General features: G+C 38.8%; 1 protein-coding gene across 9 annotated transcripts in view; it reads left to right on the top strand.

Annotated features, from left to right (window-relative positions):
• The first annotated feature begins 212 nt into the window (after positions 1-212).
• AP3B1 (adaptor related protein complex 3 subunit beta 1) overlaps positions 213-15,594 on the top strand; it is a 185,934-nt gene continuing 170,552 nt past the window's right edge. For 2 of the 9 annotated variants that reach the window (XM_045571658.1, XM_045571659.1), the window contains exon 1: positions 213-502. In XM_045571658.1, the coding sequence (XP_045427614.1) occupies positions 375-502 (128 nt within the window). In that variant the 5' untranslated portion in view covers positions 213-374. The remainder of the gene's footprint in view (positions 503-15,594) is intronic. The other 7 variants (XR_004982833.2, XR_004982834.2, XM_036409006.2 and 4 more) reach the window with 4 other exon arrangements.

Here is a 15,594-nt window from a genome sequence, read left to right as displayed (position 1 = left end):
AATGGGCAGAACGGGAACCTCTCTTCTTCCAGGGAACTTGAAAAGCCTGGAAACCAGCCTCGGGCACCGCCGGGCTTGGAGCCTCTCGGGCACCGCAAAAACCCGGAGAAGGAAAGTCCAGGCCGGCGCCGGAGCGGCCGCGATGGGCTCGGGGACGGCTCGCACACTGGGCATGCGCAGGGGGTGGACCGCCGGGCCGGCTCCGGGAGCCGTGACGAGTCCGGAAGCGCCTGCGCGCGCCCCTCCGCCGGAGAAGGAGTTCGGTTCCGTGTCCCGCGGCTCGGCGTCCGTCCCGCGGACAGCTGCTGTGCGGAGAGGAACCCCGAGCGGGGCCGACCCGACCCGACCCGACCCGACCCCGCCGGCCCCCAGCGATGTCCAGCAACAGCTTCGCTTACAATGAGAACTCCGGGGGAGGGGAGGCCACGGAGCTGGGGCAGGACGCGACCTCAGCCATTTCCAACTCCGGCGCCCTGGGCCTCTTCAGCAGCGACCTGAAGAAGTGAGGAGCCGGGTGTGGGGTGCGGGATGGCGCGGGGCGGTCGGGGCCCCGGAGGAGCGGGCGCGGGGCTCCGGGGACAGGAGCGGGGCGGTCCCGGGACCCACGGGGCGGAGGTAACGTTTCCTCCGGAGGGTGGGAGGGAGGGAGGGAGGGAGGGAGGGCGGGGCGGAGTGAGCTGGATGTCCGGGGAGTTGCTGGGGAGAGAGTTTGGAGGGGTCTCCAGTTATGTCCAAACTTCGGTGAAAGAAGAACCTTTTTGGAGAGCCTAAGTCCCATCCCCAAGGACTGTGCGTTGGTCTGGGACACAGACATTTGAATAAACATTTCTAAGCAATTTAATGTTTGATCCGATTTGGAGAAATTCTCCTATTGGGGTGTTTGGGAGGTGAGAGGGGGAGCTGGGGGTGGGAGAGCTGCTTGTGGGAAACTGTTGGGAGTGTCGGAGCCAGGTGTTCGGGCGCTTTGGGAAGGGGCAAGCCGGTTGAGTGCAAGCATTGATGTTCATGGACAATATCCTTTGCACTACAGACCGCCCTCCGGTCGCAAACAATAATAAGCATATGGTTAGAGAGTATTTAGTGTTACTATGAACAAAGCTAAAATTTTACAAATGAATGATGTGAGTTTTAAAAGTGAACACTAAACAATATACACTTTGTTTTTTAAAAAGTTAAGGCGAAATATTTTAAGTACCACCGGAAAAATGGTTTCCAAATGATTTTATTTGGAAAACCTAAAGAATCATAGTAACTTTATATTTTATTGTAATCATTTTTACATTTTTCTTATTTAAAAAAATATATATTTTGATTTTTTTTTAACAGAGAGGAAGGGAGAGCGATAGAAAGTTAGAAACATTGGTCGATGATGTGCCCGCAACCAAGGTACATGCCCTTGACCGGAATCGAACCTGGGACCCTTCAGTCCCCAGGCCGATGCTCTATCCACTGAGCCAAACCGGATTCAGCACATTTTTCTCATTTTTAATCTGTCAGTACTACACTATGGTCACAGAATAGGTTGTCACTGGATTCATGTTAAATTAGGGTAAAGTACCTGTGCTCCTGACTTTGGAGGTGCCAATGCCTATAATTAAATTTAAATTTAAATTTTACTAATTAGGTAGGGCAATGCTATTAGTTGAAATTTGGATTAAATTTTGACTATTAAACTGATTGAAATCTTATTATATACAGCATATAGAAATATGTTTTTGTTTTGTTTCATCCTTATTCTCAGGTTAGAAAAGTTTAACAGTAAGGTAACTTAATTTCTTTTCGTTCTGTGCACTTAGATGATGGATTGTTCTAACAAGGAGCTTGCTGCAGCTCTACAACTCTATTAGCAAAATGTTTCAGCTGTTGAATTAATCCATAAGTCTGCATCAGCTTGTTTTGAATGTGATTCTGGTTTGTGAATATCTAAGATGTTTTCCTCTTAGAGCCTCTGATACGCTATTTTGTCAGATTTTTGGGGAAAAATGTATGACTTTGACTATGACCAGTTGAGGTGACTAACAGGTTGAATTAAAATAAGAATAGCTAAAATTTATCCATAGCTTATACATTTGTACCTAATACTTTACCTTTATTATTTCATTCAGTGTGCCTAACAATCCTATTGCTTGGTACCAGATACTTCTTTTATCCCACTTTGCCATTTAGGAAATTGAACACAAGTGATTAATTTGCCCAAGATATTTCCTCCCTCCCTCTTTCCCTCCCCCACCTCCCTCCCTCTCTCTCTCTCTCTCTCTCTCTCTCTCTCTCTCACACACACACACACACACACACACACACACACACACAAACACTGCACTGACTGAATTTGCACCTAGACTCTAGGATATGCTACTTTCTCAGCAGTTGGATATGCTATTCTATTTGCTGAAATTTATAGTACTTTTATTAGAGAAGCCTTACAACTCATTAAAAGTTGAAGATTTTGAGTAGCTGTAGACAGTGTGACCTTGAAGCTTTGAGGAATTAGAAACATTTTGGCCAATGAATTGCAACATAATGGGGTTGTAGAAACAAGGAGACTTCTGTTCTGGATATGGTTACTTAATCTTCTTGGAGCCTATATTCTCTCATAAAATGGTGATATTTCTTGCTTAGGAAAAACAAGCCAAATGACAAAATTTATGTGAAAAATGTAAAAGCTTACCCTGTTCCTCTTCTCTAATTTTTGATGATTTAGTCTGAAATTATTTCAGATTCACAAAAAAATGATGATCCTTTACTGACCATTTCCAAGATGCCTAATCAGGTATAATACAGACAGCTTCCTTCTATGCAGACTCAACAGTTTTTGAAAATGTGCTACATTTCTCTCTCTTTCTCTCTGTACACGTGCAGACACACATTCACATGTTTTCTGAGCCATAAGAGACTAGGTTGTATACTTCATGTCCCTTTACCTTAGTGTGTATTTTTTAAGAATGAAGATACTTCCTTATACAACCACAGTCCTGTTATATTCAGTATATTTAGCATCAGTACAGTCTACAATCTATAATCCAGCATTGTCATTTGTTGCAAAAAATAACTTTTTATTTTAGCATTTTTTCCTTCTAGTAAAGGATCCTGTCCAGGATCACGTGTTTCATTTAGTTGTCTAATCTATGTAATCTCTTTAATCTGGTCTAGTTCCTTAGTCTTTGTTTTTCTTTTCCTTGGCATTTGAAGAATGCAAGCTAATTCTTTTATAGCTTGGTAATCAATTTGGGTTTACTGATGTTTTTTCTTCTTGTTTAGATTAATGTTATGTATCCCCAGCTATAGTACTGCTGTAGCTGATGTGGTCTTCTCAGACCATTACATCCAGGGGCATAGGATACCCATCTTCATGATAATTTGTCCCCTACCTCCATAATCTGTTTTTGGGGGGACACTTTGATATCTTGCTTCTCATTAAATTCACCACCTCTATATTTAGCAACCATTGATGGATCTCTTGAACCAGTCTTTTCATAATGGCTGCAACATGTTTCAACTCTTTGACTCCTTCCAGTATTCTGCTCTAGAGCTCTGTCCTTCAGTCCTCCACTCACCATCTCCAGGATGCCTAATCCCTTCCTAGTCACAGGATTATTGATGATTTTTGTTTTCTAAATGTAATCACATTTATTAGTCTTATTTATTCCTTTTCTCCTTTAAACAAAACTATAATTAGGGCCTAGTCCAGTTTGGCTCTGTGGATAGAGCGTAGGCCTGCAGAGGCCTGCGGACTGAAGGGTCCCAGGTTCGATTCCGGTAAAGGGCATGTACCTTGGTTGCTGGCACATCCCCAGTAGGAGGTGTGCAAGAGGCAGCTGATCAATGATTCTCTCTCATTGATGTTTCTAACTCTCTATCCCTCTCTCTTCCTCTCTGTAGAAAACCAATAAAATAAAATAAAAAAAACAAAAAAAAACCCCTATAATTAGGGAGTTTTAGGTGGTTTTATGAAAGCTCATATATATCATTTATTTGTTAACCAAGTCTGTGTATTAGATTATTGGCTTCAAGATTTTCAGTTTCTTTATTTAATATGTAAAGAATTAAATTTTTATTTATTTAAAAGAATTTAAAAAATATATTTTTTCATTGATTTCAGAGAGGAAAGGAGAAGGAGAGATAGAAACATAAATGATGAGAGAGAATCATTGATTGGCTGCCTCCTGCATACCCACAATCCAGACATGTGCCATTGGCCAAAATTGAACCTGGGACCCTTCAGTCCGCAGGCTGACGCTCTATCCACTGAGCCAAGCCAGCTAGGGCAAGAATTAAATTTTTTATTCCTTTGTTTTGAGACTGTTGTAAACTTTTATTGCTTTTAGTTTTTTTCTTAAATCATTTTTTTCTTTAACTTAAGGAAGCTCTTTTTTTTTTTTTTTTTTTTTTTTTTTTAAATCTTTACCATTTGGCTGTGTGTGCATAATTTAAAAATAATTATTTTATTTCTGGATTAAATGTTTATTTAGGAATTAATTTCTTAAAAGAGATGATAAGACCAATGACATTTTCTTAAGAATAGTAAGACTAAGTTATCTAATCTTGTTTCTTTTGAGAGCAACTCAGTGTATTGGAAAGAGCATTGGACTTAGAGTGCGAAGATCTGGATTTAAGTTAATGGTTTCCACTTGTAAGATTGCTTGTCCAAGTTCCTTGATCTCTATGATAGTACTTGCCTATTTTATGAGATTCTCATAAGATGGTTTAGTTAAAAGTGATTTCTAAAGTAGAATATTAACTAACACTATTATGAAAAATTGGTGAAAGTTTCACTGAGTTGGTGACATTTTAAGCCTTAAAGCCTGAGAAGGTTTTTGTTAGGTATAGGAAAGGGGGAGTTCTTCAGACAAAGTGTGTAGAAACCAGGAGAACTGCAAAAGAAGATGCATGTTCAGCTGAGATGCAGATTAGGGCACCAACATGTAGCATGGTAGGTAGTAATTAAAGCACAGGAATGGATAAAATCATCTAGGGAAAACTTTTCTGGTTAGAAGAAAAGGCAGTTTAGACAAGTCCCTACATTTAAGGTGTGAATGGAAGAACTAGGAAGAGAAACAGTGCTCAGAGGGGTAGGAAACCAGAGGAAGGTTAAAAAAAGAAGAAAAAAAAGAAGCTAGGAGGAAAGTTAAAGGGAAATAGTTAACTATGTTAGGAATTGCATAGTGAGGGCAAATAGAATATAGGCTGAAAAGAGGTCATTAGGTTTCACAATTAAAAGCTGACCTTAGCAACCAGTAACTTACCAGTGGAGTGCCATCTGAAACACTTGGAAAGGTAGAATTTTTAGTCCCTGCTGAAATTGAGGTGGACTTCTCATTTATTTAGATTATATGCTTTCTTGTGAGGTTATGATGAAGTCAGAACTACATCAGTGTATTTTCATTACATTAGTAAAGCCTTGCTTATTTTTTTTATTTATTGTCAATTTTATTATAACATCACCCATGAAAATTACATTTCATATAACCCTTTAACTTTAACATTAGTGTTTTTCAGTGGAGTCTCCTAGGAAGATTAGGTGGGTCTGTGGTTTGTCTGTACTTACAGAAAATCTAAGTATAGCTCCACTACTTTTTCTCTTTTTAAGAAAGGATACAGAAGTGCAGCTGAATGAGCATACCTTTTTATAGGGATATTCTTGAGTTTATTAAAAATGAAGATAAACCAGTCCCAGATGTCAATATTGACACAATGACAAAGAGTAATTGTGTCTCAGTTAATACGAGCTTCTAAACTTGTTTTTGTGTGTGACTGTTTCCGTTTTTATTTATAACTCATTTTAATTAGGGCCTATACCATATTTTTGTAATTTTCTCATTCAACACTTTTATAGTTTTAGTGTTCAAAGCTTGCCCACTTGTTTTTACTTGTTCTAGCATTTCTCATTGATACCTTTATCTTATTCAGTATTCTCAGATTACATAGTGACTCAGTGACTATTTGTTGAATATTGTATAGAGGAGTGGTCGGCAAACTCATTAGTCAACAGAGCCAAATATCAACAGTCCAACGATTGAAATTTCTTTTGAGAGCCAAAATTTTTAAACTTAAACATCTTCTAACGCCACTTCTTCAAAATAGACTTGCCCAGGCCGTGGTATTTTGTGGAAGAGTCACATTCAAGGGGCCAAAGAGCTGCATGTGGCTCGCGAGCCGCAGTTTGCCAACCACTGGTATAGAAGAATCTCTCACACAATCACCTAATATTAGATGGTGTAATTTATACGAAGCTGCCTAGCAAAGAGTTCAGTTCATAATTTTGCTTAATAAGTATTTCCAGGTTCTTTATTCAATTGAATGATTCAGATTCTACTAACATTTACTGTGTCCTTAGCCAGTGTACTGAAAAATAAAGCATGACTGATTCAGAGGACCTTAATCAGACGGAAAACCTGCTTTGGTATCCTATTGTGTTGCACTGCGTTGCAGTTATTGTCAGGGCATTGCTTGAGTCTTTGCTATGATTAGAGTTAATTGTCTCGGAATTGTCACATAGATGTTGAATGAACTTTACAATTAGGATTTCATAAATTTCTACTCTTCAAAGACATCTTTATTTGTAAACTAGAGGCCTGGTGCATGAAAATTCATGCATTGGAGGGGTGTCCCTCATCCCAGCCTGTCCCCTCTCACAGTCTAGGACCCTTCAGGGGTGGGAGGTGACCTGGCAATCAAGGGAGGGTGACGTCCTCATCACACCTCTGCTGCAGTGCAAGCCTCAGCCGGCCCTGGTAACCTGGGCCTCGGGAGGCCCTGGGCAGCTGGGCAGTTGCCATCCGAGACTTGCCTGCACCTTGGGCTGGCCCTGGGTGGCTGGGAGGCTGAGGGCGGGTCCAGCTGCACCGTGCGCCTGCCAACCCCCTGCCTGGGCTGAAAGGACTGTGGACTCCAGCGGGGCTGAGGGAATGGGCGTCACCATCTTGTGGCTGTGGGCACCACCATATTTGTGATGGTGTGACAGTCAATTTGCATATTCCCTTTCTATTAGATAGGATTTGGGATTATAGTTCATTATTCTGTGTTTTCAGCACAAAAATACAAAACAATTATTTTTTGTTAAGATTTTTACTTTGTCTTTAAGAAACTTAGAATTTAGTTGGTGAAATAAGGCCAATGAAAACTAACAGTATTACAAGTACATAACTAATATTAAATTGTGAAATAATTCTCAAACTTTCAGTGTAATATCCTATCAAAAGTTATTTATTATAAGCCTATTTAAAGTATGATTTACTGAAAAAAGTTGAAATGCTGGAATTTGAAATGTTAAACATGTTTTAGTTTGAGATGCTGAAATGTTGGCATATTATGAAGAGGTACAGACTTTCCTCATTGTATTCCTTTCTCTTGTGCTCAGGAGTCTAAGGTTTCAGGCATGAAAATTCAATCCACTAGTGATTTCTATGGCATACTATGTACGAAAGGGGCCATGTGCTAACCTGACAAGCTCAGGGAAGACCTACATGGCAGTTTTGCAAACTCAAAGATCTATAGTAACCACAAAGGATGGTTTGAAATTAAAACTTCATCTAAAAAGCAGTTATGGTAGGTAGTCATGTCCTAAGCTGGTATCTTCCCTGACAAGGTAAAACAATTTTTTTCAAAGAGGAAGGGAGTGGGAGAGAGAAATATCAATGATGAGAGAATCATTGATTGGCTGCCCCCTACTGGGATCAAGCCCACAACCTGCGCATGTGCCCTTGATTGGAATCTAACTTAATCTGCAGGCCCGATGCTCTGTCCACTGAACCAAACCAGACCGGGCACAAGGTCAGTCTTTACCTTAACTGAGCCTGTTGTCTTTAAGGTAATACACCTATGATATGTCAGGAATTTGTAACTTATCTTTTTTCCAGAGCCCTCAGGGCACAACCAAGAGCCCATAAATTCCTTAATTGTTATTGTTCATGTTAATTGTTGACTGTTAACTATCCTGCACTCATCTAAGTAAAAGAAGTGTCTATCATTTTACTTTTATCCAGTCCCAGAGGTTCTCTCCTCTTACTCCCCTTTTGCTTTCTCCTGCCTCCCTAATCTATCACCAGTGGATTTCATGTAACCCACTTACAGCTTCTGTTTTAATTGTAATATATAAAACAAGGTGAAAACCACCATTCTCTGGAGCATTATCCCAATCCGTTGAAATTCTGCTCAGTTTGGCTCAAATAAACTCACAAAAATTCTTTATAGGTTTGAATGTTTTTATGTTAACAGTATTATTGTCCTTATCATCTCATCATCTTCAAGTTCTGATGATTTAAATCCCTAGAGTTCTTTCTTTATTTTAACATTTATCTTTATTGTTGAAAGTATTGCAGATGTCCCCTCTTTGACCCACTCTACCCCACTCCTGTCCCCTCCCCAGGCCTTCTCCACACTTGTCTGTGCAGGGGCTGTGCATATCTATAGTAATAAAAGCATAATGTACTAATTAGACTGAAACATCCTTCTGGATGTCCTTCTGGATAACCTTCCAGATGACCTTCTGGATGAAGCTGCTGCTGCGGGGGCCGAGGCGGAGCCCCTTGCATGAATGTGTGTATCAGACCTCTATAGTCTATCTATATATATAAAAATCTAAGTGACCGAATGACCGGTCGACTGGTTGCTATGACACACACTGACCACCAGGAGGAAGATGTTCAATGCAGGATCTGCCGTCTGGTTGTCAGTGCGATCCCACAGCCAACCTCCTGTGGCCCCTCCCCCCAGCCAACCTCCTGTGGTCCCAATCGGCTCCGATTGTCAGTCAGGCTGAGAGATCCCACCCATGCACAAATGCATGCACTGGGCCTATAATCATATAAGTTCATTGGTTAATCTTCCTCTATCCCCTTTCCTCTGAAATATGGGAGTCTGTTGCATACTGAGTTCTAATAACTCCAGTTTTGATAGCAAATCTATTTTGTTAATTCTGGTTGGAATTTATGGTCATTAGATTTAGTTCTGGAGATGTTAACATACTTGCCATGCTGTTTACAGGGGTGGGCAAAAGTAGGTCTATAGTTGTTCATACTGAAAAAGACATGCAGATTATTATTACAATAGCTTTATTAACTGTATTTCGCTTACAACTACAAACTTCTTTTTGCTCGACCCTGTATGTAAATTGAATCCTACTTTATTTTATTTATAAAGGGCACATAAAATATTAGCCAATTTCAATGTTTTATTTTATTTTATTTTTAAATATATTTTAATTGATTTTGTACAGAGAGGAAGGGAGAGAGATAGCAAGTTAGAAACATCGATGAGAGAGAGTCATCGATCAGCTGCCTCTTGCATACCCCCTACTGGGGATGTGCCCGCAACCAAGGTACATGCCCTTGACCGGAATCGAACCCGGGTCCCTTCAGTCCCCAAGCCGACGCTCTATCCATTGAGCCAAACCGGTTTCGGCTCAATGTTTTATTTATGTTTCACTTAAGTAACTGTCTTTTGTTCCAAGTTGTCTATTAAGAGAAAAAACTGTGTAGTGGTATCCAGTGCCTTCCTGGCTGGGAGTTGTTTTTGTCTTCACATGAATAAGATTGCTAGTTTTACTAAGGGTTAATTACTCAAGTAGGCCTCCTATAATTTAATTTTTTAAATACATTTGAAAATCAAATAAAATTTTATCCATTAAACAACAAAAAAGATGAAATACTGCCTGTAAGCAGAGTCTTCCTTTCCAACAGATTGTAAAGGTGTTCCATTGTATTTGCTTAGCTTGCTTTATTCTTGGAGGAGCGTCAGTTCTGACCTACAAATTATCTTAACAAATATTCAAAAAGATTTTCATCCCTTGACATAGGATATTTTATTTTAAGATCATTGACTTGGTGAAATCGAGGAGGAAATCTGGAAATTTGAAATCTTACCATTATTTAAAACATTATTTTTTAAAAACTTAGAATTTAGAACTACATAGTAGAACTAAATGATCAAAACGAAAAAGGCAGACAGATGGTTGGTTGACATGTTCTTTTATTGCATCAAAAGTTAAAGTGCTCATGGTATGACAAATGTATTATAGTGAGATAATTTGACTATTGCAGTTGTGTATATAAATGAACTGTGGACAAAAACAAATTGCCTGCAGTCCAAATTCAAAATTTAAAGTGAAGAGCCCAAAGTAGAATAATCAGGATGAAATGATTTTCACATATTTCATATTACTACGAATAACATTTGCTGGTTTGTGTATTTAGGGAAGACTTATTTAGCATATCAACTGGAAAGAGTTCATAGATTTACACAAGTGAACAATTTATGGTCAATGTCTGCTTATTGATGGGCTGTTTATTTGTATTTCTGATAGGAATAGACCTAATTGGAAGGGCAGTGTCTTTAATCCTTCAGCTGAGTGAGTTAGCACGCAGCTGGAGAAGGGAGAGACTCATGAATAAGCCTGGTTCCAAAATTATGGGTTGGCAGAGCTATATATATCACCCAACTTTCTTCTAGGAATGGATTTTCTCGACATTTCTTTTTTTTTTTAATTGATTTTTTTATAGAGAGGAAGGGAGAGAGATAGAGAGCTAGAAACGTCGATGAGAGAGAAACATCGACCAGCTGCCTCTTGCACACCCCCTACTGGGAATGTGCCCGCAACCAACATACCGGTTTCGGCTCGACATTTCTTAAAGCTTAGGTTAAAAATGTGGTCGTGAAGGATGAGGGGGAAATCAGTACTATGAGGGCAGAGAAGAAAGGGCAGAGTAGAAGGTGAGGGGACCAGATTATGTGGGCCTGGTAAGAATCTGGGATTTTGCGGAAACTGGTTTGGCTCAGTGGTAGAGAGTCGGTCTGCGGACTGAAAGGTCCCAGGTTCGATTCCGGTCAGGGGCATGTACTTTGGTTGCAGGGAGGCAGCTGGTCGGTGTTTCTCTCTCATCGACGTTTCTAGCTCTCTATCTCTCCCTTCCTCTCCGTAAAAAAACAATAAAAATATATTTAAAAAAATGAATCTGGGGTTTTACTTCAGCGAGAAGACAAGCCATGGGAGGGTTTTGAGCAGAATGGTTATTAAGTCAGTCATTAACTATTAAGTGCCTGTTGTGTGCCAGATATATTTTCTGCTTCAAAGAGGTTATAGTCCAGGGTACTTGGGACCTGTTTATTTCTTGTATTTTTCTCCTCCCAACTTTAAAAAACGATAGAAGTAATTTATCAATTCAAATCGAGTGTCATCTGTATGCTAGGCGTTGTTCTTGATGCTATGGACTAAGAAGTGGACAAAATGCCTGCTCTCATGGAGCATACATTCTAGTGGAGGGGAGATAGGCAATAAACAAATCAATAATAGTTGGTCATTTAATGACAAGGAATACTATGGAGGAAAATAGAGCAGAGAAATAGGATAGAGAGAGAGAAGGTTGGGTTGAAAAAGCAAGGTCAGGAAGAGATCCTTGAGAATTTGTTGATAGAGCACATGCTGAAGGAGGTGAGAGAGTGACATGCAGATGTCTGGGGAAGAGTGTCCAGTAAGAAGAAGACAAGAATATTCAGAAGTGCTCAGGCTTTGAGGCAGGATAATTTCTGGCCTGTGTGAGGGTCAATAAAGAGGCCAGTATAGCTGGGGTAGAGTGAATGAAGAGGAGGGGGAAGTTAGTAGATGAGAAGGTCAGAGATGTAAGGGGCCAGATTGACTTGGACTTTGTAAGTCATTTAAGGACTTTGATTTTACCCTGAGTGAGAATGGAAGCCATTGGAGGGTTTGGAACACAGGAATGAAATGATCCAATTTACTTTTTAAACGGATCACTTTGCCTTCTGAACTCGCAGATCTGAGGTAAGGAGATCGGCAGAGTCTATTATAATCCAGGGAAGAGAAGATGATGACTAAATTAGATTGGTGGTAGTAGAGATAAGTGGTTGAAAATACAGTATTTTGAAGGTAGAGCCAATAAAATTTGCTGATGGTTTTGATGTAGTATGTGAGAGAAAAAGATATTAAGGATGGCAACAAGGTTTTTTGCCTAAACAGCTGGAGGTTTACAGTTGCTATCAACTAAAATGGAAGAGGTTGTGTGAAGAGGAATTTAAAGAGGGGAGGGGATGAAGAGCCTGAGCATGTTAACTTGAGATGCCTATTGGGTATTCAACTGGAGATATTAAAGAGGCAGTTGTATACATAAATCTGGAACTTAGGGGAGGAGTTAGGTTATAGATACAAGTTTGGGAGTCATCAGGTAATAGATGGTATTAAATATCATGGACTGAATGAGACACCAAGGGAGTGAGTGTAAAAAGAGATCAGCATTTCTGGAGTAATTGTGTCAAGTAATATGAATAGGGTCAAGTACTAGTAGGATGATTATTAACAGATGAGTTTTGGATTTGTCTATGTAGAGGACTTTGGAATCGAACCCTGACCTCCTGGCTCATAGGTTGACCCTCAACCACTGAGCCGCTCTGACCAGGCTGAACATTTTTTAAAGAGAAAATGTGTTTAATTGCCTGAAAGTAGGAGTCAGAGATAGTTTCTATTTACACACACCCACAGCCACAGCCACACCCACCCACACCCACACCCACGCGCGCGCACGCACAACCTTCTCTTTTGGTGCCTAGTACATTACATAAATGATTTTGGATGATAGTGTACACAAATGATTATTTTCCCTTAGCATTCTTAGTATTTTAAAACTGTTTTCATTAATGTAGTAAAAATGATAAAACTTTTCAATATAGTTTAGTCAATAGTGTGTGTATTATCTATTTAAAAAATTTAAAACCAGGTGAAATAAGTTAATCTTTTTAAACTGACTACTCTTTAGATAACAATAGTTTTTCAATAGATGGCAAAATTTTAGATAATTATATAAGCTTCAGTTATTTACACTTTCAGATTCTATTCCTGTCAAGTAGGAATTTGTATGACTATTTTTCTCTTTCTAGGCCTGGATAGCCTTCATCAGGACACTTGGCAGGACTGTGACTTTTTTCCCTTAGTTGCAGTAAAAAAACACGTTAACATTAAATTTGCCTTCGTAATCATTTTTAAGTGTATGGTTTTCTAGTGTTAAGTATATTCAGTGTTGTGTGATGTATCTCAAGACTTTTTAGTCTTGCAACACTGCTATGTGACTTTTTAAAAACAATTTTTTCCTGAGATTTTTCTTTTTCTTCTTCTTCTTTTTCCATATTTATTTGTGTCCTGAGATTTTTTTCAAATGCTTCAGGGACAGAGCTTTTCTGAGGTAGAGATTGCATATTGGTTTCCTCAATTCCCTACATAGAAGGCTGATCCAAACTCATCAGATGGAAAACTTGTCTTCTGTGGCCTTAGAAAGTTTTTATTATTCATTTTTGAAGAACTTAAAAATTAATCTAGCTTTGAGTTGGCGTGTCTTATTAACACAGTTTAGAAAACTTATATTTATTCTACTATAGTTTATGAATTTCTTGGAGGAAAACCTAATGCTAATACTCAGACTTGATGCACACAGAAACTTGTTGGCATGTCTGTGTTTATGCCCATCTGTTACTGTGGCACCATGCCCATTATTATAGTGGCATGCCAGTAGCAGTGAGATATGTGAGCCAACAAAGATGAATTGTTTGGATGGAATACACTATTCTGTAATACTAATTAATTTTGAGCTGATGAATCTACATGAGATAATGTTAACCAAATACAGTCAAAGTAATGTCAGTGAAAATAAAATTTATTTTGACTTAAACGGAAGTGTATCACAGATGTTTTAGATTACTATTGAGGATAGTTAGAATTAGTGTATATTATGATTCCAGTGATCAGTTTTCTTTTCATAAAAATTTTGAATTTAAGAGAAAAAAAACAGTAGTTTTCTTGTAGCAGATTATAGATTAGGGAGGAAGTATGGCACTGTAGATTATGGATTTATACTTATAAGGTATTACTTTAAGAGTTCTTGAAATGTGTTCATATATGTTCAACTTTATAGTAGAAAATGTCAACAATGTGACAAATGTGAAGAATGTTCGTTTCAAAATACGATAAGTTTAATTTCTTGTCATTTTCTAGTTCTGGTGATATAGTTAAAAGTTATATGAATTAAGAATTTCTTATATGTTGTATAATCTTTTACTTCTATGTTGCCCTTATAATTTCTAGGTTTCAGTTTCTTATCTATTAAATGGGAATAATAGTCACACATGCTTCATAGAGACTTTGTAATACTAAAATTAGATAGTATTATCCTCCTATATAATAAAAGGGTAATATGCAAATTGACCCTAACAGTGGAATGACCAATCGCTATGACATGCCCTAACTACCAGGGACAGACACTCAGTGCAGGAGCTGCCCTGGTGGTCAGTTCACTCCCACTGGGGGAGCTCCTCTCAGCCACAAGCTGGGCTGATGTCTGTGAGCACAGTGGTGGTGGCTGGAGCCTTTCCTGCCTTCTCCACAGTGCTAAGGATGTCCAACTTCGGCTGAGTCCTGCAGTGGACATCCCCCGAGCACTCCCAGGCTGCCAGACGGATGCCTGACTGCCAGCTTAGGCCCGATACCACAGGGAGTGGACTCAAGCTGGCAGGTGGACTTCCCCTGAGGGGTCCTGGACTGTGAGAGGGTACAGCCTGGGCTGAGGGACCCCCTGTCAAGTGCATGGATTTTCATGCACTGGGCCTCTAGTAAGTTCTATAAAGTAATACTATAATCAGTTGGCTAAATAAGTTAATTACATATTGTTAATGTAAGTCTTAGTGGAAAATTAATCCATGATATAGAAGGGATGTAACTCACATGACCAAAACCCCAGAGTTTGCTACAATGATCATTCCAGGAAATGTTTTAAAAACCAAATGATAATATATATAAAAACCTCAATGTATGTTGCTTTTCCCTTCATATATCTTGGAGGCCTTTCCATGTTAGCATATGAAGCTATTTCAGTCTGTTTCATCACTATATAATATTTCCTAGTACTCTTTCATTGGTTCTGTTTTTGAGGGGTATTTGATTGATACCAATTTTTGTTGAATATAAGCAATACTGAAACAGAAATTTTTGCATAATTGTGTGAAGTATCTATTTGTAGGAAAAAATCCTAGACATAGAGTTGTAGATCGAAGATTATTACATTTTAAATTATGATACATATTGCTAAATTACCTTCCAGATAGGTTGCAACATCAGTAAAGTCTGTTTTCATTATACTTTTGCCAATACTGATGCCACCAAATTTCATAATATTTGCCAGTCTTAATAGTGTAAAATGTTATTACACTGAGTCCTTATATTGTGAGTGCATTAAGTCTTTTCCCTCATATATATTGGTTTATTCTTTCAGTGAAATACTTTTAAATGTCCTTTGTCCATTTCCCTATTGGATCTGCTCTTATTGATTAATTAAGGCTCTTTGTATTTTAAGAAAATAGCCACTTCTGTCAGATGAATCCCAAATTCATTTTATTTATTTTTGTGTTAGTTTATGTCATTTTTAATGCAGAAGTTTAACAAGCTTCTTTGCTTATAAGTTTCAATTTTTTATTGCTTCTGAGATTCCCTTATACTTTCTTGCCCCTGAATTCTCTCTTAGGAAGTAAGTTTCAAGAAGTCAGGGACCCTACTACTTAGAACAATTCTTGACACATAGTGTATATTGAATAGATTAATGTGCT

Source organism: Pipistrellus kuhlii, unplaced genomic scaffold (assembly GCF_014108245.1).
Source record: "Pipistrellus kuhlii isolate mPipKuh1 unplaced genomic scaffold, mPipKuh1.p scaffold_m20_p_4, whole genome shotgun sequence".
NCBI classification, from domain to species: Eukaryota; Metazoa; Chordata; class Mammalia; order Chiroptera; family Vespertilionidae; genus Pipistrellus; species Pipistrellus kuhlii.
This window is presented reverse-complemented; position numbering and strand designations above follow the sequence as displayed.